At 37.3% G+C, this 25418-nt stretch overlaps 1 protein-coding gene across 3 annotated transcripts in view; it reads right to left on the reverse strand.

Moving 5' to 3' along the window:
* PRKD1 (protein kinase D1) overlaps positions 1–25418 on the reverse strand; it is a 515048-nt gene that overhangs the window by 149327 nt on the left and 340303 nt on the right. For all 3 annotated transcript variants that reach the window (XM_036843896.1, XM_036843895.1, XM_036843897.1), the window contains one exon: positions 9506–9644. In XM_036843896.1, the coding sequence (XP_036699791.1) occupies positions 9506–9644 (139 nt within the window). The remainder of the gene's footprint in view (positions 1–9505; positions 9645–25418) is intronic.

Consider the following 25418-nt stretch of genomic DNA (forward strand, 5'->3'; position numbering starts at 1 on the left):
AGAGACAAGAGTGTATAACATTCCTGAAAATTAATTTTTTCCACATTTTCTCACATTTTATTGCTGTACTATGCCAGAAAATGTTCCTTTTGGTGGAATGTTGGTTAAACATGAAAAGAATCAGATTATGTTTATGTCAAACTACAGAGAAAAATTTAATTTTTTTCTTAAACAAATTTATTGGAGTATAATTGCTTTACAATGGTATGTTAGTTTCCGTTCTATAACGAAGTGAATCAGCTATATACATATACATATATCCCCATATCTCCTCCCTCTTGCGTCTCCCTCCCACCCTCCCTATCCCACCTCTCTAGGTGGGCACAAAGCACGGAGCTGATCTCCCTGGGCTGTGCGGCTGCTTCCCACTAGCTATCTCTTTTACGTTTGGTAGTGTATATATGTCCATGCCACTCTCACACTTCGTCCCAGCTTACCCGTCTCCCTCCCTGTGTCCTCAAGTCCATTCTCTACATCTGTGTCTTTATTCCTGTCCTGCCCCTAGGTTCTTCATAAACATTTTTTTTTTTTTAGATTCAATATATATGTGTTAGCCTACAGTATTTGTTTTTCTCTTTCTGACTTGCTTCACTCTGTATGACAGACTCTAGGTCCATCCACTTCACTACAAATGACTCAATTTCGTTTCTTTTTATGGCTGAGTAATATTCCATTGTATATGTGTGCCACATCTTCTTTATCCATTCATCTATCAATGGACACTTAGGTTGCTGCCATGTCCTGGCTATTGTAAATAGAGCTGCAATGAACATTGTGGGACATGACTCTTCCTGAATTATGGTTTTCTCAGGGTATATGCCCAGTAGTGGGATTGCTGGATCCTATGGTAGTTCTACTTTTAGTTTTTTAAGGAACCTCCATATTGTTCTCCATAGTGGCTGTATCAATTTACATTCCCACCAACAGTGCAAAAGGGTTTCCTCTTCTCCACACCCTCTCCAGCATTTATTGTTTGTAGATTTTTTGATGATGGCCATTTTGACTCGTGTGATGTGACTGTAGTTTTGATTTGCATTTCTCTAATGATTAGTGATGTTGAGCATTCTTTCATGTGTTTGTTGGCAATCTGTATATCTTCTTTGGAGAAATGTCTATTTAGGTCTTCTGCCCATTTTTGGATTGGGTTGTTTGTTTTTTTGATATTGAGCTGCATGAGCTGCTTGTAAATTTTGGAGATTAATCCTTTGTCAGATGCTTCATTTGCAAATATTTTCTCCCATTCTGAGGGTTGTCTTTTCGTCTTGTTTATGGTTTCCTTTGTTGTGCAAAAGCTTTTAAGTTTCATTAGGTCCCATTTGTTTATTTTTGTTTTTATTTCCCTTCCTCTAGGAGGTGGGTCAAAAAGGATCTTGCTATGCTTTATGTCATAGAGTGTTCTGCCTATGTTTTCCTCTAAGAGCTTTATAGTGTCTGGCCTTACATTCAGGTCTTTAATCCATTTTGAGTTTCTTTTGTGTATGGTATTAGGGAGTGTTCTAATTTCATTCTTTTACATGTAGCTGTCCAGTTTTCCCAGTAGCACTTATTGAAGAAGCTGTCTTTTCTTCATTGTATATTTTTGCCTCCTTTATCAAAGATAAGGTGACCATATGTGTGTGGGTTCATCTCTGGGTTTTCTATCCTGTTCCATTGATCTATATTTCTGTTTTTGTGCCAGTACCATACTGTCTTGATTACTGTACCTTTGTAGTATAGTCTGAAGTCCAGGAGCCTGATTCCTCCAGCTCCGTTTTTCTTTCTCAAGATTGCTTTGGCTATTCAGGGTCTTTTGTGTTTCCATACAAATTGTGCAAATTTTTTTTCTAGTTCTGTGAAAAATGCCAGTGGTAGTTTGATAGGGATTGCATTGAATCTGTAGATATCTTTGGGTAGAATAGTCATTTTCACAATGTTGATTCTTCCAATCCAAGAACATGGTGTATCTCTCCATCTGTTGGTATCATCTTTAATTTCTTTCATTAGTGTCTTATAGTTTTTGCATACAGGTCTTTTGTCTCGGTAGGTAGGTTTATTTCTAGGTATTTTATTCTTTTCGTTGCAATGGTAAATGAGAGTGTTTCCTTAATTTCTCTTTCAGATTTTTCATCATTAGTGTATAGGAATGCAAGAGATTTCTGTGCATTAATTTTGTATCCTGCTACTTTACCAAATTCACTGATTAGCTCTAGTAGTTTTCTGGAAGCATCTTTAGGATTCTCTGTGTATAGTATCATGTCGTCTGCAAAAAGTGACAGCTTTACTTCTTCTTTTCCGATTTGGATTCCTTTTATTTCTTTTTCTTCTCTGATTGCTGTGGCTAAAACTTCCAAAACTATGTTGAATAATGGTGGTGGAGTGGCCAACCTTGTCTTGTTCCTGATCTTAGTGGAAATTTTTTCACTTTTTCACCATTGAGAACAATGTTGGCTGTGGGTTTGTCATATATGCCCTTTATTATGTTGAGGTAAGTTCCCTCTATGCCTACTTTCTGGAGGGTTTTTATCATAAATGGGTGTTGAATTTTGTCGAAAGCTTTTTCTGCATCTATTGAGATGATCATATGGTTTTTCTCCTTCAGTTTGTTAATATGATGTATCATAGTGCTTGATTTGTGTATATTGAAGAATCCTTGCATTCCTGGGATAAATCCCACTTGATCATGGTGTATGATCCTTTTAATGTGCTGTTGGATTCTGTTTGCTAGTATTTTGTTGAGGATTTTTGCATCTATGTTCATCAATGATGTTGGCCTGTAGTTTTATTTGTTTGTGACATCTTTGCCTGGTTTTGGTATCAGGGTGATGGTGGCCTTGTAGAATGAGTTTGGGAGTGTTCCTCCCTCTGCTATATTTTGGAAGAGTTTGAGAAGGATAGGTGTTAGCTCTTCTCTAAATGTTTGATAGAATTCACCTGTGAAGCCATCTGGTCCTGGGCTTTTGTTTTTGGAAGATTTTTAATCACAGCCTCAATTTCAGTGCTTCTGATTCGTCTGTTTGTATTTTCTATTTCTTCCTGGTTCAGTCTCGGAAGGTTGTGCTTTTCTAAGAATGTGTCCATTTCTTCCAGGTTGTCCATTTTATTGGCATACAGTTGCTTGTAGTAATCTTTCATGATCCTTTGTATTTCTGCAGTATCAGCTGTTACTTCTCCTTTTTCATTTCTAATTCTACTGATTTCAGTCTTCTCCCTTTTTTTCTTGATGAGTCTGGCTAAGGGTTTATCAATTTTCTTTTTCTTCTCAAAGAACCAGCTTTTAGTTTTATTGATCTTTGCTATTGTTTCCTTCATTTCTTTTTCATTTATTTCTGATCTGATCTTTATGATTTCTTTCCTTCTGCTAACTTTGGGGTTTTTTTGTTCTTCCTTCTCTAATTGCTTTAGATGTAAGGTTAGGTTGTTTATTTGAGATGTTTCTTGTTTCTTGAGGTAGGATTGTATTGGTCTAAACTTCCCTCTTAGAACTGCTTTTGCTGCATCCCATAAGTTTTGGGTCATCGTGTTTTCATTGGCATTTATTTCTAGGTGTATTTTGATTTCCTCTTTGATTTATTCAGTGATCTCTTGGTTATTAAGTAGTGTATTGTTTAGCCTCTATGTATTTGTATTTTTTACAGATTTTTTCCTGTAGTTGATATCTAGTCTCATAGCATTGTGGTCGGAAAAGATACTTGATATGATTTCAATTTTCTGAAATTTACCAAGGCTTGATTTGTGACCCAAGATATGATCTATGCTGGAGAATGTTCCATGAGCACTTGAGAAGATAGTGTATTGTGTTGTTCGGGGATGGAATGTCCTATAAATATCAATTAAGTCCATCTTGTTTAATGTATCATTTAAAGCTTGTGTTTCCTTATTTATTTTTATTTTGGATGATGTGTCCATTGGTGAAAGTGGGCCATTAAAGTCCCCTACTATGATTGTGTTACTGCCCATTTCCCCATTTATGGCTGTTAGCATTTGCCTTATATATTGAGGTGCTCCTATGTTGGGTGCATAAATATTTACAATTGCTATATCTTCTTCTTGGATTGATCCCTTGATCATTATGTAGTGTCCTTCTTTGTCTCTTGTAATAGTCTTTATTTTAAAGTCTATTTTGTCTGATATGAGAATTGCTACTCCAGCTTTCTTTTGATTTCCATTTGCATGGAATATCTTTTTCCATCCCCTCACTTTCAGTCTGTATGTGTCCCTAGGTCTGAAGTGGGTCTCTTGTAGACAGCATATATACAGGTCTTGTTTTTGTATCCATTCAGCCAATCTATGTCTTTGGGTTGGAGCATTAAATCCATTTACATTTAAGGTAATTATCAATATGTATGTTCCTATTACCATTTTCTTAATTGTTTTGGGTTTATTATTGTAGGTCTTTTCCTTCTCCTGTGTTTCCTGCCTAGAGAAGTTCCTTTAGCACTTGTTGTAAAGCTGCTTTGGTGGTGCTGAGCTTTTGCTTGTCTGTAAAGGTTTTAATTTCTCCATCGAATCTGAATGAGATCCTTGCTGGGTAGAGTAAGCTTGGTGGTAGGTTTTTCCCTTTCATCTCTTTAAATATGTCCTGCCAGTTCCTTCTGGCTTGCAGAGTTTCTGCTGAAAGATCAGCTGTTAACCTTATGGGGATTCCCTTGTATGTTATTTGTTGTTTTTCCCTTGCTGCTTTTAATATTTTTTCTTTGTATTTAGTTTTTAATAGTTTGATTAATATGTGTCTTGGCGTGTTTCTCCTTGGATTTATCCTGTATGGGACTCTCTGCACTTCCTGGACTTGATTAACTATTTCCTTTCCCATATTAGGGAAGTTTTCAACTATAATCTCTTCAAATATTTTCTCAGTCCCTTTCTTTTTCTCTTCTTCTTCTGGCACCCATATAATTCGAATGTTGGTGCGTTTAATATTGTCCCAGAGGTCTCTGAGACTGTCCTCAATTCTTTTCATTCTTTTCCTTTTATACTGCTCTGCAGTAGTTATTTCCACTATTTTATCTTCCAGGTCACTTATCCGTTCTTCTACCTCAGGTATTCTATTGATTCTTTCTAGAGAATTTTTAATTTCATTTATTGTGTTGTTCATCATTGTTTGTTTGCTCTTTGTTTCTTCTAGGTCCTTGTTAAACGTTTCTTGTATTTTCTCCATTCTATTTCCAAGATTTTGGATCATCTTTAGTAGCAGTACTCTGACTTGTTTTTCAGGTAAACTGCCTATTTCCTCTTCGTTTGGTCTCGTGGGTTTTTACCTTGCTCTTTCATCTGCTGTGTGTTTTTCTGTCTTCTCATTTTGCTTAACTCACTGTGTTTGGGGTCTCCTTTTCGCAGGCTTAAGGCTCATAGTTCCCATTTTTTTTGATGTCTGCTCCCAGTGGGTAAGGTTGGTTCAGTGGGTTGTGTAGGCTTCCTGGTGGAGGGGACTGGTGTCTGTGTTCTGGAGGATGAGGCTGGATCTTGTCTTTCTGGTGGGCAGGATGGCGTCTGGTGGTGTGTTTTGGGGTGTCTGTGACCTTATTATTATTTTAGGCAGCCTCTCTGCTAATGGGTGGGGTTGTGTTCCTGTCTTGCTAGTTTTTTTGCCATACGGTGTCAAGCACTGTAGCTTGCTGGTCGTTGAGTGGAGCTGGGTCTTAGCATTGAGGTGGAGATCTCTGGGAGAGATTTTGCCGTTTAATATTACGTGGAGCCAGGAGGTCTCTGGTGGACCAATGTCCTGAACTCAGCTCTCCCACCTCAGAGGCACAGGTCTGACACCCTCCCAGAGCACCAAAACCCTGTCAGCCACACGGCTGTCCGGGCACCATGTGAGAATTCGGGGATCGGGACAGAGTTGCGTGGGTTAGCGTGGGGTCGCCACCTGCCCGCTCCCAGAGGAGTCTGGACCAGATGCCGCCGGCTTCTGCACAAGCGCCCCTCTCACGTGCAGCTTCCTGAGAATGTGAGCGCTCTTCCAATGAGAGCAAGAGGCACCTGCTGTGTTCCCCAAATTTAATTTTTAATGAGGAAAAACAGAAAATATGGAGAAATGAATTTTAACAGTAAAATTATAGTCTCTAGGAGGAAAATTTCCAGAGCATGTTTATGTTCTGGAACTGGTCAAAAGACCACAGAGAAGATGTTCCATGTTTTGCTCCTCTACACCGCTTACCCGCATTTTGAATGAAGCTGATCCTTAACCACACCTCCAGGAAATGGCACATTTCTCTGGCCAATCAGAGCATCCATTCTCTTCAGGGACTGGTTCAGGAATGAGTATGTTTATGAGCTCCTTTGCACAATGGCCTGAAGTGTCTTAGTAGCTATCATTTGTCTTGCCTCACATTATAATACGATACAATCCTGCCCATATCACAGGCACTAATTTCTTGTCAGGGCTGGGTAAACGCACACCAAGGAGACTTGAATTTCTGTTTAGTTTTGAGTATATATCTAAAACCAATATTTTTACAACAAATCCGTATTTTTACAAAATTTTGTATACATGATAACTTCTAATGTGATAGCCAATAGTCACTCAGGCAACCCACATATGTTTACTGAGAACCTCATGTCTATGGTAACAAAAGGATGGGGGGAGAAGAAGATTGAGAAACAACAGTAAAGCCAGGTGAAAGACAGATCTGCCTTGAGCCATGTCGGCAAGGGACCGTGTGTCTAGCAGTCATGTGTGGCTCAGGAACAGGAATGGCAAAAATGGATGTTAAAGTAATTCAGATTACAGACAGGTATAGCAGGGCCTGCTAAGGTATAAGACAATAACCAAGTAGTCGAGAATGCACCAAAGTGATGTAAGACATGAATATAGTGGGCCATGTGCTGTGGGCAAAGAAGAAAGGGAAAAATATAGTCCAAAAATGGTAGGGAGTTAATGATTGAAAACTAAAGTGAAAAAGACAGGGAATGGGTGTGTGCATTTGGTGGCGATTGACAAGATGGCGGAGGGGTGCCACTCAAGTGGAGATCTCAGAGCGGGGGCCACACCTTATTGGTGAGGTCAGGTCTGTGGTTACACTGCAGGTGACTGACAACATCCAGCAAAGGTAAGAGCTGTGAGGGGGAAACAGGGCTGTAATATGCAGGACTAGGAGGTTTTAAGGAAAAACATTTTTAACATGTTTTGAGAAAATCACAATGCTGAGTGTTAGAGTGGTAGGAGAATACCAAAGAAGTTACAGGTAAATGCTGGAGATCTAAACATAATTGAATGTGTGTGTGTGTGTGTGTATATATATATATATATATGTATGTATATATAGATGAATAATTTAAGGTGAAGTGGAACTATGTGGAGTGTGAAAAGGGTTCAAAGGTTCAAGTTTCAAAATTGGAATCAGGCTGTTATAAAATGGCTCCTTTTAATTACCAACCAGATAGCTACTGACAGAGTAGGAGAGGCTTTCCTGAGCCAGGTGCTGCGACAGCAGGTGAGGAAAAGGGTTGCCTTTAAATGCCCCCTCAGCACTGTGGCCAGGGACACAGGAGAGGCAGGACACAGAACATAAAGGGTGGATGGCAAAAGGAGTGTAGGTACAATGAGGTTCTGGGCTTGCAAAGATGGAGAGGAAAAGCAGAATGCTGATCCTTGTGCCCAGGGGCCCTCCAGAGGGCTGCATCGCGTCAACGTGGGGCAGAGCAGGTCTGGCTCACAGAGGGCGTGGGAATAACATGCAAACAGGCAGCACCTCTTCCCCCCCTCAAGAACACTCACACACAGCTTGCATTCAGTCTGTCTGGTACTACTCTGAAGGGCTTGATCACAAAAGTAAAATGTAAAGAAAAATAAGTAATTTAGAAATGCGATCTTGAAAATCTTCGTATATTTCTGGACATGGCCACAGGGAAAAGACTCATAAAGTACATTCTTTGCGAAGCCGCCTTGCTATGAGTCTAATATGAATTATGGTGAGAATAGATCCGGTGTATGATGTCCTTGAATAATGTATTTCAGGCAGCCCCTAGTGTTCAGAAACAGGAAACTTAAAGAACAACATGTCTAGGCACTAGTTTTGTGAGGCCAGGCTCGGTGAGCCAATGTCAAAAGAGCCAAAGAAAAGTAAAAAGGAGAACTCAAAGCAAGTGATTTCTACCCCCGCCCCCCAAATTTAAAAAATGAAAACTTTTCCTTTTTTGGTTTGTTTAGCAACTGGCAAACTTATAAACAACAGGAAAATTATTACTTCTATCTAGCTAAACCAAGTTGTTTTATAGGATCTATCTACCCAATGAAAATGTGGCAATCCCAGGACCTGTCACAATGATAGATCAATACAGACAGCACGAATTGGACTGAATCAAAACAAAGACCAAGTGAATTATAATCAGTGCATCCAAGTACTGGGCTCTGGAACTAGAGGAAATGAAGCCTAGAATCATTTTTAAAGCGAATGAATTTCCTTTAGTCAAAGGGGTAGCAAGCAGAGAAGGGAGAAAGAGCAATGTAATCTGTGTTTCTCAATAATGACTCAATTTTAACAAAAGTAAACAATAAAAATCTGTACCTCTTCAGAATAGGGCACTGATCATTGCTGTTAGGGTCCCTGCTACAGGTGCTCTCTGGCATTTTTTTAAAAAGTTAAATTTTTTTCTGTATTGACAGGCACAGTCCGATTACTAACTTATAAATCCTAAACAAGAAATATAAATCTGGGCTTCCCTGGTGGCACAGTGGTTGAGAATCTGTCTGCTAATGCAGGGGACACGGGTTCGAGCCCTGGTCTGGGAAGATCCCACATGCCGCGGAGCAACTAGGTCCGTGAGCCACAACTACTGAGCCTGCGCGTCTGGAGCCTGTGCTCCGCAACAAGAGAGGCCGCGATAGTGAGAGGCCCGCGCACCGCGATGAAGAGTGGCCCCCACTTGCCGCAACTAGAGGAAGCCCTCGCACAGAAACGAAGACCCAACACAGCCAAAATAAATAAATAAATAAATAAATAAATAAATAATAATTAAAGGTGTTTTTAAAAAAAAAAAGAAATATAAATCTGGGCAGAGGGAAACGCAGCTATTTCTCAGGGAGTGAGTTAGCTAAAGTCGCACAGCATAGCCTGACCTGCTGTAACTCCTGAGCTCTGGTTTCCAACTTGGTCTTGGCTAGTAGTTACTGGATTTCTGACTCGACTAAAGCAATCGTTCCCTAGCCCTTGGCTTCCAGACACTCAGTACATTTGGGGCCCTGACATCTGTCTTAGCTTCACTATTGGTGAGTTTGTTTTTGTTGGCTTTTACTGCTCTTCCAAATGATCTAAGGTAACGAATGAAGGTATTCATGTGTGTTGTTGGAAGCCTGGGGAGAGCGTGAAGTTGGGAGAAGTGACTGGGACAGGATTGGCTAGGGAAAGAGCCAATTTGAGGGAAACCTTTTGCTTTTTTCAAAATAATTTTGAAAGTTCATATAGACAGAGCCCTAAAATTTCCTCATGGGGCCGGGTTTGATGTTTTCTATGCTGCCTTAAAAACGTATGGCCAAGAATTCTCCAGATACAAATTATTTATCTATGGAGAGAGGGAAAAAGTATCCTACCTGACAAGACAACTTCAATAAGATCGCCTTCCTGGATATCGCTAGCCGTTTTCACCAGCTGAAGGATGTTTTCAGAGGTAGGGTCGTGGCGAAAAAGCAGGATCTTATCGTACATTCCATAGAAACCACATTCAGGGAACTGTAAATACAAATACCACAAGAGGTTAAATGTCAAAATCTTCCTAAATTTAATCAAAACCAAATAAACAAATGTCAGGGCACCAACACAAGCTAATTAGAAAAGTTCAAAATATCTAGAACATCAAAAAATAAAAATGAATGGCCAAATTGATATTGACATGACTCCAAAGCAGGAGGAAAGAAATCACATATCATAAGGGCAATAATGACAAAATGATCTTCTAATTAGAGAGCAAGAAAACAGGAGAATCTGAGATAAGATTCAAAGAAAGTCCTGGCAGTAAGGCAGTTAAGAAATACAATAGGTGGTAAGAACTGTGCATTTTCACATGATTTATAGCAATTCAATTACATTAAAATGGGAGTTAGTTTGTTACAATTCCATTACAAATATTGTTGCAATTTATTAAAAAAAAAAAAAAAAAGGTCAGTCCATTTTGGCATATTCAAAAATAAGAGATGACTCAATAAATCTAAACATGTTCTGTGTGTGGGCAGAGGTGTTACCTAGATTCTTTGATTCAGGAAAGCACCAGAGGAGACAACCCAACTCTCCCTTTTGTTGCTGCCCGTACATTTCATTTAGTTTTCATGCAATCTAGGTTAAATAGACAAGTACAATAGCTAGAAGTCAATTCGTTTTAAGTATACATAGTTTATATTCTCCTCACAGGGATAAATCCAAGAGTTTATTACTCAAGACTATCTCCCAATAGCAGGCATATAATGAAAGCTAAATGAATGATATTTTCTAATGGGAAACCTAAAAAATTCTGATATTAACAATAACTATTAGAATATTAACAATTAATATTATTCCTTTCATTTCCTCTCCTCCTTCTAACGCAAGAAAGAACTCTAAATTCAAACCATAGTCCTGGTTGTTGAATTCCGTCTTAAAAGTAGAATTATTTGATCAAAGGGTAGGAACATCCTTAAGAATCTTAAAGCCAACTTCAAACTTATGACAAACCACAATCTCATGAACAGTGTAAGCAAAGATCCGTCTGTATTAGCATTGAATATTTTTATTAAAACAAACAACCTAGGCTAATAGGTATGTGAAAAGGGCTCTTTTCTTGTATATGATATTTTCATATAATTAGCAATTGTTATTTCTTTTCTAAATTGATATTTGTCATGTGTGGAAAAAGGTCATAAGTCAAGGAGAGAAAATTGTCTTGTTCCTGAAACGTGTGATATTTCTGACACGTATGTCAATAAAGGTTGACTTTAAGGAGCTACTGTCATGAAGATATGTCCAGAATATGAGATCTTCTGAAGATAAATACAACATATTATGAATTCTTCCTTATTTTTCTTATTAGTAAAACTAGGGGCTACAATCATGTAAGACATTTTTTTTTTTTTAATTTTTATTTATTTATTTTTTATTTATTTATGGCTGTGTTGGGTCTTCGTTTCTGTGCGAGGGCTTTCTCTAGTTGTGGCAAGCGGGGGACCACTCTTCATCGCGGTGCGCGGGCCTCTCACTATCGCGGCCTCTCTTGTTGCGGAGCACAGGCTCCAGACGCGCAGGCTCAGTAGTTGTGGCTCACGGACCTAGTTGCTCCGCGGCATGTGGAATCTTCCCAGACCAGGGCTCGAACCCGTGTCCCCTGCATTGGCAGGCAGATTCTCAACCACTGCGCCACCAGGGAAGCCCCATGTAAGACATTTTGTGTGAATTAAAAATAAGTATAGGGCTTCCCTGGTGGCGCAGTGGTTGAGAATCTGCCTGCCAATGCAAGGGACATGGGTTCGCGCCCTGGTCTGGGAAGATCCCACATGCCGCGGAGCAACTAGGTCCGTGAGCCACAACTACTGAGCCTGCGCGTCTGGAGCCTGTGCTCCGCAACAAGAGAGGCCGCGATAGTGAGAGGCCCGCGCACCGCGATGAAGAGTGGCCCCCGCTTGCCACAACTAGAGAAAGCCCTCGCACAGAAACGAAGACCCAACACAGCCAAAAATAAATAAGTTAATTAAAAAAAAAAAAAGTATATACAGAACATCCTCTTGCTCTTAAGAGTCTGTTGACAACCAGGCTTAAAACTACTTCTGCATATCACTTAGTAAAGCTGGCTTCTGTAAAATAAAATGCAACAGCTGAAATGATGTCAATGTTTCCACTGTGCTAATTAAAACAAAAATAATAGTTCCTTTTTTTTGTAATTTCTCCAATAATATTATTAGAGTGCAAGGAAAGGAAAAAACTAAAATACCATTTTCTAAACTAAAGCAACAAATAGTTCATGTACTATTTTAAAAATCAACCTCATTTGATGTGTAATTTACAATAAATAAAATGGATATAAGTCTATGAGTTTTGACTCTTGCCCCGGCACGCATGAAACCAAAATCACAACCAAGCCATGAAACATTTTCATCAACCCCCCAAATTTTATTGTACCCCCTGCAGTTGATGCTACCCACAATCTTGACTCAACACAGTTTTACTTTGTCACCAAAGATTAGTTCGCCAGCTATAGAATTTCATACAAATGAAATCATACAACATGCACTATGTACTTTTTTTGGCTGGCTTCTTTTGCTCATTATGTTTTTGAGACTCATTTACACATACTGTATTTGAGATTCACCTGTTTTTATTATGTTATTACCATTTCATTATGTGGATCTAGGATAACTGCTGATCTGTGCACCCACAGATGGACATTCGTATTTTTCCCCCCAATTTGTGGCTATTACAAATAATAAAGCTATGAACATTTATGTACGAGTGTTTCGATGGGTATATGTTTTTCATTTCTTATGAGTAAATATCTAGGAAAAGAATTTCTGGGTCATATAAGTGTATGTTTGATTATATAACTACCTTTACGTCAAAACACATTATACTTATTACTGGAGCTTTATACTAAGCCTGAATTCAGTTAGTGTAAGCTCTCCATCTTTTTCCTTTTCAACATTGCTTTGGATCTTATAGGTCTTCTGAATTTCCATACACATTTTAGAATCACTGTGTCAATTTCTACAAAATAAATCTGCTGTGATTTTTCAGTGATACTACATTGAAACATAGATCAACTTGGGTAGATCTATATTTTAACAATGTGGAGACTTCTATTTTGTTATGAACAAGATGGCATATCACCCTATTTATTAGTTTCCTTTAAATTGCTCTCAGAAATGTTTTGTAGTTTTCAGTGTACATATCTTAGATATATTTGCTAAATTTATCTCTAAGTTTTTATATTTTTATGCTATTATAAATGGATGATTAAAGTATAATAAACATACAGTAAAATCTGCCCTTTTTAGTGTGCAGTTCTGAAAGTTTTGAAAGATGTATACCATAACCACATGCCATATATGTAGTATACACATCACAGCCAAGATATAGAACAGTTCCAGTCCCTATAGTTTGGTCTTTTCAAGAATGTGATATAAATGGTATCATACAGTACATACATAATTTTGAATTTGACTTTACTTAGTGCAGTGAAGCTGATATTTGTCCATGCTGTTGCATATATCATTAATCTACTCCTTTTCACTGCTGGGGATTGTTCCATTCTGTGTATGGATGTACCACAGTGTAAGTATCTATTCCTCAGTCAGTGGAGGGGCATTTAAGTTAGTTCCAGTTTTTGACTATTGCAAATAAAGGTGCTATAAATGTTCACTTGTAGGTTTTTGCCTGAACATAGTAAGTTTTTATTTTTCTGGGGCATATGGAAGTATCTGGATAACTTCATAAGAAACTGCCAAACTGTTTTCAAAGTGGCTATACAATTTTGCATTCTCACCAGCAATGCATGAGAGTTCCTGTTGCTCTGTATCTTTGACAGCACTTGGCAATGTTGGGTTGTTAAATTTTAGACATTCTAATAGGTGTATAATGGTATCTCATAGTCTTAATTTACTTTTCCCTAGTGACTAATGATATTGAGCATTGTTTCTTGTACTTATTTAACACATACACACACACAGACACACCTGCTCAATTCATTTGCCCATTTTAAAAATTGAGTTATTTTCTTATTGTTGAGTTCTGATAGCTCTTTATATATTCTAGACAAAAGCTGTTCATCAAATACATGTTTCATAGATATTTTCTTCCAGTCTGTGGCTTGTCTTTTCATTCCCTTAACATTATTTTCTTAAGTTTTTAATTTCTATGAAACCCAATTTATCAAAATTTCTTCATGGGTCATGGTTTTGGTTTAATATTTAATAAATATTTGTATAACCTAAGGTAACAGATTTTTTCTTATGTTTTACTCCACAAATTTTATTGTTTGGGGTTTTACATTTGGGTCTATGATCCACTCTGAGGTAATTTTTTAATAAAGTAAGAAATATGGATTGAGGTTCATTTTTTGCATATTCTGGAAGATCTGTATAAAACTGGTAAAAATTCTTCCTTAAATGTTTGGTAGAATTCTCCAGCAAAGCCATCTGAGCCTGGAATTATTTTTTTTTTGGAAGGATTAAAATTATATATTCAATTTTCTTAATAGATATATCACTACTTAGATTTCAATTTCCTCTAAGTGAGCTTTGGCATTTTGAATCTTTCAAGGAACCAATTCATTTCATCCAAGTTGCTGAATTTACAGGCAAAAAGTTTTTTCATATTATTCCTTTATCATCCTTTAATGTCTGTAGTGATGTCTATTATTTTCTTATATTTGTAATTTGTGTCCTCTCTCTTTTTTGCTTGATTAGTCTGGCCATTGGTCTATATATCTGTTTTTATGTCATACTGTTTGATTACTATAATATATTTTGAAATCAGGAAGTGTCATGCCTCCAGCTTTATTTTTCTTGCTCATAATTGCTTGGGCTGTTTGGGGGTCTTTTGTGATTCCATATGAATTTTAGGATTGTTTTTTCTACTTCTGTAAAAAATGCCTTGGGATTTTGATAGGGATTGCATTGAATCTGTAGGTTGCTTGGGGTAGTATGGACATTTTAACAATATTAATTCTCCCAATACATGATCATGTGATGTTTTCTATTTATTTGTCTTTGCTTAAATTTCTTTCAGAGATCTTTTAGTGTACAAGTCTTTCACCTCATATTTTCATGTAACCATGAAAGTTCTTTTCTGCTAAGTCCATCACCTCTACCATTTCTGAACTGTTTCCATTAGCTCTTTTAATCCTGGTTATGGGTCACCTTTTCCTGCTTTTTTATACCTGTGTTTTTTAAATTAGATGCCAGATTTTATGAATTAATGTGAGCAGTTGTACGTTGTTGTCTTCCTTTAAAGAACACTGATATTTGTTTTGGCAAAACATTAAGGTACTTGCAGACTGGCTTTATCTTTTCAAGGCTAACTTTTAAGCTTTGTTATGGCAGCTCTAGAATAACAGTTGTTCTAGGGATAATTTAGTCCCACTACTAATGCATGACTCTATATCTCTATAGAACACTTCAAATGTTCAGTGAAATCTCTTCTATTTGTCTGGTAGGAACTCGACCATCTCTCAGCCCTATATGGGCTCCGAAAAGTTTTCATTTCATAGTTTCCCAACAGTTGCTCTTTATTCTGCCTCATAGATTTTTACCCTATGGACTTGTATTCAGTCTAATATTCAAGTGGACCCTTAACCACATTTCTGGAGCTCTTCCTTTGTATAGGTCCTACCTTTCCAGTATTCTTCCCCTAAAAATTCTGTTGACTTGGTCACCTTGAGCTCTATTACCTGTCTCCTCTATGCAGCCACAGAACTAAGCTCTTCTTGGGTTCTCTCTCCCTGCACTAAACCTCAGATGACTGTAATACCTACCTTGTTTGTTTCCTTTTCTCAGGGGTCACCCTGCATTGCCTGTTGGCCAGTGTCTTTAACAGGCATTTTATGTATTTTGTATTATTTTCTATTTGTTTGGGGCAGGTGAGCATGTCCCATACCAGATATTCCTTGTGAATGAAAGCCAAAGTCTCATGTGCTTTTTAAATATAGAATACCGATCTTTTCTACCCAAACTTTTGACTACTTAATTCTATGCAAATAGCATTTGCAAGAAAAGTAAATTAAAGAAAAATAAAACATCCATAGTTAGTAAGAGTACATTTTTAATATTACATTGAAATAAATGCAAAGTATATTTAATGAAATAAGAATTAAAAATTAATAATTATCATATAACTCTCAAAACATAGTTTGACCTATCCTGAGTTACACGTTAACTGTTAAAGGATTGTCCCTGATTGGAATACAAATGTTCTTCAAAATATAATACACTAATTAATGCACAGTTCCTCTTACCATATTCTTTCAAAAACCATGGGTAGCTGATTCTGACTCAAGAGAGAAGAGAAAATTCAAGAGATTCAGTACTTGAGCTGGAGTGAATAGAAAATAACAGCTGGAAAGGAAGAGATGAAACAGCAATTGTCTCCCCAAAGAAGAGCTGAACTTTACCGTATCGTCTAACAAATACCTTGTCAATGTGCCTGTGTGGTGGAAGAATAGGTGGGAATACTGAAGAGGGGCTTAGGAGACAAGGATTCTGCTGGCTCATCACAATTTCAGCGCAACCCGGCCTTATGCACATGGCCCTTGGACATCTGTATATACTATTCCCTTGTGGTCCTGTATTGCTGACATGTGGACATCACACTCTGTGTCGTGCCTCTTTGTAAGACCATGGGTATAATGTAATCAAAGATTTGGTATTCAAGTAAGGCTTGAATGCCTCACATCCCAATTATGTTTCTTTCTAAGGGTGACTCAGAAAACATTTGGAAAAATCAGAATAAGTAGAATAATACCAATATATGCCACACATTAAAGCTATTATTTTAAAAGGCTAAATTGAAAAAATGAAGTTAGTGTTATAAATGTTCTTGAAGGTTGTTTGTCCAATATATAAATGACTGAGGTGTGGACAGCCACTCTCCCACATTCCTTCCTACTGGGTCACAGACATGGCTTTTCTCTCTTCATTAACAAGACATTCAGAAACAGGTTGTAGAGCCTTGCGAAGCAGGGCACAGGGGTGAACGTGGAGATGCAGCCTCTCGGGACAGCTGTCATGGCAGCAGAAGTTAAGGGTTCAATTTTTTTTAAGATTGTACCTTCTTTTTATTGACCAGAATAAAATATATGCATATTTGTCTTTTCCTGTTAAGAGAAAACCGTTTCTTTTATGTAATGTAACATTCTGCCTGAATGGAAACTATATACAATAAGATTTTCAAAAATTATATTTAAAAATGATGCCTGGAAGGTGGAAAGTGTAAAGGAACAATGCCTGACAACTGAGAAGAGAACATATTGGGGAAAACACTCATGGAACAACATTCCCCAATTTGGTCATAATCATCTGTTTTTATGTGAAGGTGTGTGAGCTTTGAAATCTGAAAACCCTCATTAAACTAAACAGGCTTTCAGAAAGGCTCGGAGGCTTGTAAACTCAGCTGGAGCTTATTACAAGATCAGTTCTGTGTTTCTCAGAGGCTTTGTGGTTGTGAGCCCAAACATCTGAGATAAGTGATTTCAAGCTCTCTCCAAGTTCGACTCTAACAAACCTGGCCACTGTGAAAATACGGCCAACAATCCTGGCACTGGTCCTTAGGTCTTTAATTCTACCCTATGCTGGAAATCTCTGTACTGCTGTGTGTATCATTTGGCATTTTTTTGACCACAGAGCACAATTTACTGTTACATTTCACTATAAATTCTTGGCTGGCCAGACAATGTGCTCCAGAGTAGAATAAATATATGTTTCAATGAGTAGCTGAAATGTGACCTGGCCAAAGAGAACTCTAAGGAACAAAGGGTGCTCCTCCACAGTTGAGGGCAATCACAGAGGGCGAGGAACAAGCAATATCAGAAACAAATGAAGCCATGACTCAGTCAAGCAGAAAAAGAAAGAGAGAAATGGCCTGATTAGGAAATGAAAATACACTGCAGTTTACTTTTGCTAAAAGGTGATGAAAGTCCTGAAATTCAGTTTTTCTGCTCAATAAGAGAACACATCAGGCAGTTGAATACAGCTCTCTTCTCATCAAAGATGATTCCCAAGTCATTTTCCAAGCACTCTACTGTTTACAACAAGTAGTGCCATGACTGGTCACCCTTAATGAGCAAAGGAATTAAAAAGGTGCTACTGCTTCCTAGCTTGACCAAAATCCTCCCTAAGTTTTGTTCCAGGAATACAGGGACAACATGGACACATTGTAAGCAACTATTTTAATGAGAATTCCTAAACCACCGGGTGAAAATGTCTCTGGGTTCCCTTGGAGGAGTTGCACCTGAGTGATGCTGCCATTGAGGTGTAAAAAGCAGGAAAGGGCAGGCACTTAAAGATGGTTCTGAAAGCAGTAGATCCTTAAGATCAGTTGGATCCTTCCAAGGGGTCTCATGGGCGAGAACTAAGACACGAGTCATAAACTTGTATTATTAACTTTGCCTAGGAAATTAAACCTATCCCCTTTTAAAAAAAGCATCTAATAACAGATTGAAAATTTAAGTGTATAAAAAATTAAGTAAATGAAAAAACAACACAGTGAATAACCACTGGGTGAGTGTCATGTACATAGCACTACAGCTATAATGACAAAAAAAATCATGAGATGGCTCAAGCCCACTAAAAGCATGAACACTAAATTTTCACTTAGAAACACAAGTTATAATGTGTCAAAGAAAGCATAAAAGAAAAAGTGAATAATCTGTATTATTTGCAGGCATAGTTCTGAAATGTGTTCAAATTTGGGCACAGGCTCTTTTATTTGGTGATTTCATATCCTCAAAAGGAGGCACTTGAAAAGAATTCCACACTATGACCACATAGCTATGTGACTAGTGTCTGAATGTAATCTTAGGAAACAGAAACCAGAAAAAATTTTTCAGACTTTTCTTTTTTCTTCCCCTCCTTCCCTCCTCCACCCAATGCCACCCAAGTCGGGCAGAAAATGAATAGCGTTGAATCAAAATAACTAAGAACTACTATTAAAGGTAGCACTTTACTATCTTTCCTAGTGGGAATCTATTTTCTTAGAGATCCCTGGTTGAATCATTCATCTCTCAGTCTGAAAGATGTGATTCATATAAATAAATCTGCAATACCTATTTTCATGAAATAGTTTTAAAAAGCCTATGAAGAATTTCAGTTTCTGAAATAAAGACTAAATGATAATTACAGTGTTGACTTTAAGAAGATTCATTGTACATTTCCCAGCCATGAAAAACAGCACTGTTGTCCACTGCAGAGCATTGTTCTCCATTTGACTTTGCTATTTTCTGGGCCATGGGCGTACTGTCCAAATGCAGATCACCCTGGCAAACAATCACAACCCTTGCCTTGCTTCCTCTGTCGTTCCTTCTCTCACATGAGCACCTGCAATCGTTATGACTCTCCATTCCACAAACCCGATGCTGCCTTTGAAAAGGTATGCCTAACACCAGGGGTCTACCAACTTCCGAAATCTTCAAGATCCAAACCTAGAAACGAGTCACTCTAGTTAGTCCTCCTTTCTCCACTCCAACGCCAAAAACTTCCTTTTCTCATTCAAGACAGAACCTTAATTTATTCCACTCTTGCTTTCCTACAGGCAAATCTAGAATCTGACACGTGGACTTTCTTCTGCTTAGATCTCCTTTTTTTAGCCCCTCTCCTTTCCATTAAACTCAAAATCCCATTGTTTAAACAATCATTTTCATTCATAATTTTAAATTTGGACCTTAGCCTTACCCTCTATATGTTTTACATTAAAAATTAAAAGGAATAAGATACCTGAGAAAAGAAAGAATATACTTTATCAAAGAGAGGTCTGCTTGAAATCTTCTGGAATTAAAGTTTAGATTAAAGGTGAAATGGTAGATTTTGATTATGAGATCTGAAATTCAGTTATACTACAAGACATAGAACATGCATAAAACCTGAACATGGAATACCATTGGAGAATAAAGCTAGACTACAAATTCTTCTTCCTTGGGCATATAAATATATTGATGTTCTGTATCAGATATTGCTAAAGAAGTCTGTCTAATAAATTATATGCTTATCTTTAAGGCAGCAGATGTGACTAAGTGTGATGCTTAATTGTTGGCAGAGACTTTTATTCTATTTCAATTTGAATAATATGTCACCTATTAAAAAGACAAAAGCAATAAGAAATGACTTAATACATCATTAACTCTAATGCTGCAACATCTGCGTATAGACTTCCTAGAAGTATTTTAAATCATTATTTTGTTGTATATAATTTTTAAGTTTTAGAATAAAGGTTCATATCTAGCAATTATAGGTGGTAATAATTAATGAGAGCCTCACCATTGTTGTGTAAAAACATATTATCCTGCATTATAGCTTGACAGATTACTAGTCAGCGATAGCTATTAGAAGTCTTAGTAGGCACTCTGAAATTATTCACACAACAGTAATTAGGTGTGTGGATGTGCAGCTTGAAAATGGAAAAAAATGTACTTCACACTCTTTGTCTCACTCTGAATAAAACTGTCATTATAGCATACTGTAGATTTTTTACATTGCATAATAAGGTTACATGTTTGCTTATTAATGAACTAATGATAATTGATGCATGTACTGGATAAAATGGAGACTGTGACAGCAACTAAAAAGGTTTTACCAAAAATTAAGAATCATTAACTTTGGAAAAGAAAAACTTCTGGATTATGTATCTTCTCATTTAGAGATAAGTAGACTGACGCCCAGAACGTATTACCAAGGTGGCAATGCTAGGTAATGCCAGAACAAGGTGAGTGGCCTAGTCTCTTAAAACATACTCCTTGATCTTTCCTCTCAGTTCTGCTTCTCTTAGAAAGAAAATACAGGAAGAGTAGCCAAATGTCCAGCAAACAGTGATTCAGAATTGCAAATTCTGAGCATTTTTCTTGGCCAGAAAGTACAGACCCAGGCCTCCAGATTTTGGATTCTGAACAAACTAAGGTAAATGGCTTAATGAGCTTTGTAGCAGCTATTCCCTGGCAATCTACAGTTCTTACTAGACAGACAAGTCATTAAAAGGGTAGTGACAGTGAGGTAGCTCATTGAAGGCTGGCTGACAGCAGAATGGCAGCTTACAGCAGCAGAAAAACTGGTTGAGGTCATTGAGACAAGGGGTTGTTAGCCTTACGCATCCGACCCTCAAAGGAGTACTGCATTACATGGAACTGCAATTAATATTTACAGAATTATTGATCTTTTAGATAAAAAGAAACATATACATAGTATTGAATAATACATTTGAAAAGATTTCCATTAAATTATCTAAAATAAAATTGAAAAATAAAATGTACTCTTATTTGTTAAGTTTGTACATCTGACTACCATCTTCATTGATGATGATAAAGAAAGGCTAACTCTGTTAGTGTACACAATTTGGGTTTGTATTTCAGATGCAGGAAGTATAATTTTCCATTATATTAAAACTAAATTTTAACATTAAACATACATAGGCCAATGATTAGTAAATGCTAATTTAATAGCACACATTTGCAGCAAAGTATTTATGTAATCCTTAAAGATGGTACTAACCTCAAATAATTATAGGACTCCATAAACAGTTTGCCGATTTATGAAAGTCAGTTTAAAAAAAATCAATCTTCAGTAAAATAACTAAATAAATAAACCATCTCCTTTTTAACTGTTTACTGTCATGTTCTAAAATGTTTAATTTTACTAAATTAATTTTATTCTAGGTAATTTTCATTAAAGAGAATAATGGGATAGATCTAAGTATGTGTAAAAATCAGGGATTATAACAACACTGGAGATAGGTGTGGAAGAGAGGAGAACTGCTTGGATCGTAAATACAGAACCCCAGGTCATAAATACAGAAATAGACATTTCCTAAGGGTTTGGAGGTAAAATACTTTTCTTACCAAAGCTATCGGAATGATATACCTTAGAGGAAAAAGGAATAAGTATAGACACTGGCTTTCCAAATGAAACTGAAAAGCTGATGTCATGAATCCCACACTCATGACGAGAGCTTCCCTGGATCACCACAGCGCACAGAATACACATAACACCTCTCACAAGAGGTAGGTACAGACATTGGGCACACGACAAGGGCTCATGGTCCTTCATTCACTCAGGAATGAAGCAGACACTTAGGCACTGTGTCCCTAGCTAGAGATATGATGATAAGTCAAAGCGGAGATGGTCCCCATTGTCATGAGATAAGTCAGGGGAGGCTGTAGAAGCAGGAGAGCACAAGTAGGGGAGACAGACATGAGGCAGTATAGCACTAATGAGAGTGTAACGGCACAGTGAGATCAATGTTATAAAGAAATGGAGCGCCATTCTAAGAGAGCATATGATCAAGGACTATGGCAAAGGACTAGACAGGGGATCAGGAAAGACTCCCCTGAAGAGATTACATTTTAGCTCAGATCCAATGCTCAAACTCAGTAACTTCAGATGGAGGGTGGCAGGAGGCTGGAGTTCCCAGCAGAGCAAGCATCTGTGCAGAAATCTTACATGTTCTTTATTATTCTTAAAAATAATGGCTCTAAGTGTCCTTTGATTAAGGGTAGAAAAAAGTATTGCTGGCATCACCCCTTCAGATCCCACGGTCATACGCACTGGGTCCAATGCCTGCAGCAGGAGCTGCTTTGTAGCTCTGATACCACATGAAACCCAACAAAACACTCATTCATTTAAGAATCCCCTGGACTTAGACCTAGACCTGAGTTCAATGACTAAATTAATATCTCTCAAAGCATATGTATTGACTCCATGAGAAGCTCTATGACAATAAGGTTTGAAATAAATTTGGAAAATGTGTCACACACCATGCCCTTCTTGAAAAAACCATGCACATTATCATAATTAATGTTTACAAAGAAACTTGTGTCCAAATCATATTTCTATATTTGACACATATATGTGTATATATGAGATATACATCATCCATGTATATGAATACATATATATATTCAATACATACACACATATACTTGTTTAGTTGTTTATTGATTGATTGCCTCCCAGGACCACTGTAGCGATTAAATGAACGTATGTAAAGTATTTCTAATAGGGCCAGACCCATGGTAAACTCTTGATAAGTGTTTGTTGTTGTTATTATAGATAATAATTACAACATTTAGTTGTAAGTAAGTTAGCTATAAGAAAAGCAAGATTTTCCAGCCACTCTGTTCTTCATCAAAAACTCCAGAGGAGGGACAACTCAGCTGCATACGTCAGGCATGCTCAGTGTTCTGCCATTTCTGCTTGGCTCCTTATAGCTCCATACAGCTCATGTAATTTCTCATTGACTCTAGCCACATGCTGGAACTCAAAAGGCTAGGTAGGCTAAGACCTTCTTCACTCCCAGTTTTGTGAATTTTCTGATACCTCTATTCATTATATGTAAGATATGTTTCTTCAAAACTAACCGATTTTTGGTGAAAATAAATTAACTGATTTTTAAACAACCCCCTTCCTTGTATTTATTTATACTGTAATGTTACTGCGTTAATTCCAAGTACTGTACTAGAACAAAGCAAGGGCCATAGATTTGCATGTTCGCATCCATACTGTGGAATTCCATTGTTCTGATTGTGCTGTTAATGATCCTTTGGTTCCATGGATAAAAATCTCATTTCCTTAAAACCAAATCCCCAAGGAGCTGGTGTATTTTTTTTTTCTTCTTTGTACTGATAAGCAGGCAGTGCATCCGATTTATAGGATCAAAATTAAAACATTTTCTCTCATTTACTTTGATGTTCCCCAAGATAGGAAAGAATTTTTTCTCCCCTTGTAAAATGCTATACAGCTTCTGGAAAGAATGCTATAGCTTTTGGAAGAGTCAGGAGTGGCCAAAGATAATAAAACCACCTGCCACCCCACCAGAAGTAACATTTAATAAATTAGCCTTTCAATTCATTTCTAAGTGGCCAGATGTCCTCAGCTGAGCTCTTGTCAAGAAAAGGTTTTGGCCCCAGCTACAAAGACCTGTCTAAGCTTGTATTAAAAAGATACCTGCAAAGGCTCTTACAAATATCTGTGATGCCTTGGACCTTGATTCAAGTTATTGGGTCATAAAGAAATGTATTATATTTCGAGCAAAACTGACCAATCTTCTGATACTGTCGCTCATAAAGGCAGATACAGATAATTTGCAAAGACTAAATCTGAAAAATGGTGAGAGAGAGCAAGTACACTGGATTCCAAGTGAGGTGGAAGTAAAGGATGAAACACTGAGGGGGAAAAAAACAAACTATAGATGTTTGTGTTCTTTGATTTAGAGTATATAGTACAGATGAATATAAAGGTGAAACCCTATACTATGACTTAGCATTAAGTAGGTTAGTTTCTTTCATTTTTCATACATATCAAAGGTCACCTATAAATACATATGTATGCTAATATAAAATGACTTGTATTTTCAAGAAGAAAAACAATGATAGCTAGCCTGCCAATAACTATAGTAATACTTCGTGACATAAGTTATTCCAGTACAAGTTTATATTTTTATTTTATTGGGTGCCTGGAGACACAGTGGTAAACAATAGACAAATAGTCCCCACCTTCATGAAAATCTAAGATATCCTCTCTATTTTCGCTGCCTAAAATTCATGACTTTATCTTAGTTACCACAGACAATCCCCCCAAAGCTAACTTCTTGCCATTCTTCATCCTGTTCCCTTGGTATTTTATGATCTAATTTGCTTATACTAATCACAGCACAGTAAAGATGGTAGTCAGTGTGGAAAATGTTTTAAGTGAGACATTTTGAGATAAGTTTCTATTTGCCTTTAAAAGAGGGCAGAGTAAAATCCTCTTGAAAGGAATCTAGTTTACAGTGTGAAATCTGAGAAATCTGGGTGATCTGAATAGCTCAGCAACTGCAAGTTATCAAAATTCTCTAATGTATTCTCAAAGCAACTGGGAGTTTATAAGAGTGCAGCCCGTGATGATGTCATTTCATCTAGAGCCAGTCACTGCACTAATTCATATTCCTTTTCACTGGGAGGGAATGAGTGCATATAAAAATTAAAACAAACATTTGAATTGAATATGGTATTTTAAAGTTCACTATATATATGTGTGCCATAGTGATTATATTAGCACTGAAAACAAACTGTAATTTGTTGAACACAGAGAATCAAGAAAATGAGAATCAAAAGAAATTTGGTATCTCACTTCAAATTCATAGAAAAGAAAATTCATTAGTTGAGACTGGAACATGTTAAGAATCAGAACACCATGCTTTATGAAACTTCAAACTCAACAATCAGATTCAGATTGCCAGCAAAACACTCAAGATGTATTGCACTCCAAAGTCCATCCCATTTCCCTCATCCCATTTATAGAAATTCTCCTCACAAGAAGTACTGGTGCTCAATGCATACACTCTCACTTGAAGTGACTGCAGGCAAGCTATGTGCCCAGCCTCTACTCTCAAGCCAATCTCTTAAGACTGTCAATGACCTTCACATTGCCAGATTCCATGGGTGACTTTCAGTCCTCGTAGGCAACATCTCAGCAGAATTTGACTCAGTGGTTCATTTCCTCCTCCTTCAAAACACCTTCTTCCCTTGATTCTGCAATAGTGCATTCTCTTGCTTTTACTCCTACTTGATAAGCTGTAACTTTTCAGTCATGTTTACCAAAACTTTCTCTTCTTTCCAACCTCTTAGATGCTACAGTGTTCAGGGCTCATTCTTCAGAAAGTTTATTTTCTCTATTTATAATCACTCTCCTAGAGGACCTCATCCAGTCTTCTGGATTTAATGATGATAGACATTTGTATCATCATACTCTGAGTCGGGTGATACAAATGTCCATCTCTGTTAATGAGCTTTCCCCTGAAACACAGACCCAT

The sequence above is a fragment of the Balaenoptera musculus genome, chromosome 2 (genome assembly GCF_009873245.2).
Source record: "Balaenoptera musculus isolate JJ_BM4_2016_0621 chromosome 2, mBalMus1.pri.v3, whole genome shotgun sequence".
NCBI lineage: Eukaryota > Metazoa > Chordata > Mammalia > Artiodactyla > Balaenopteridae > Balaenoptera > Balaenoptera musculus.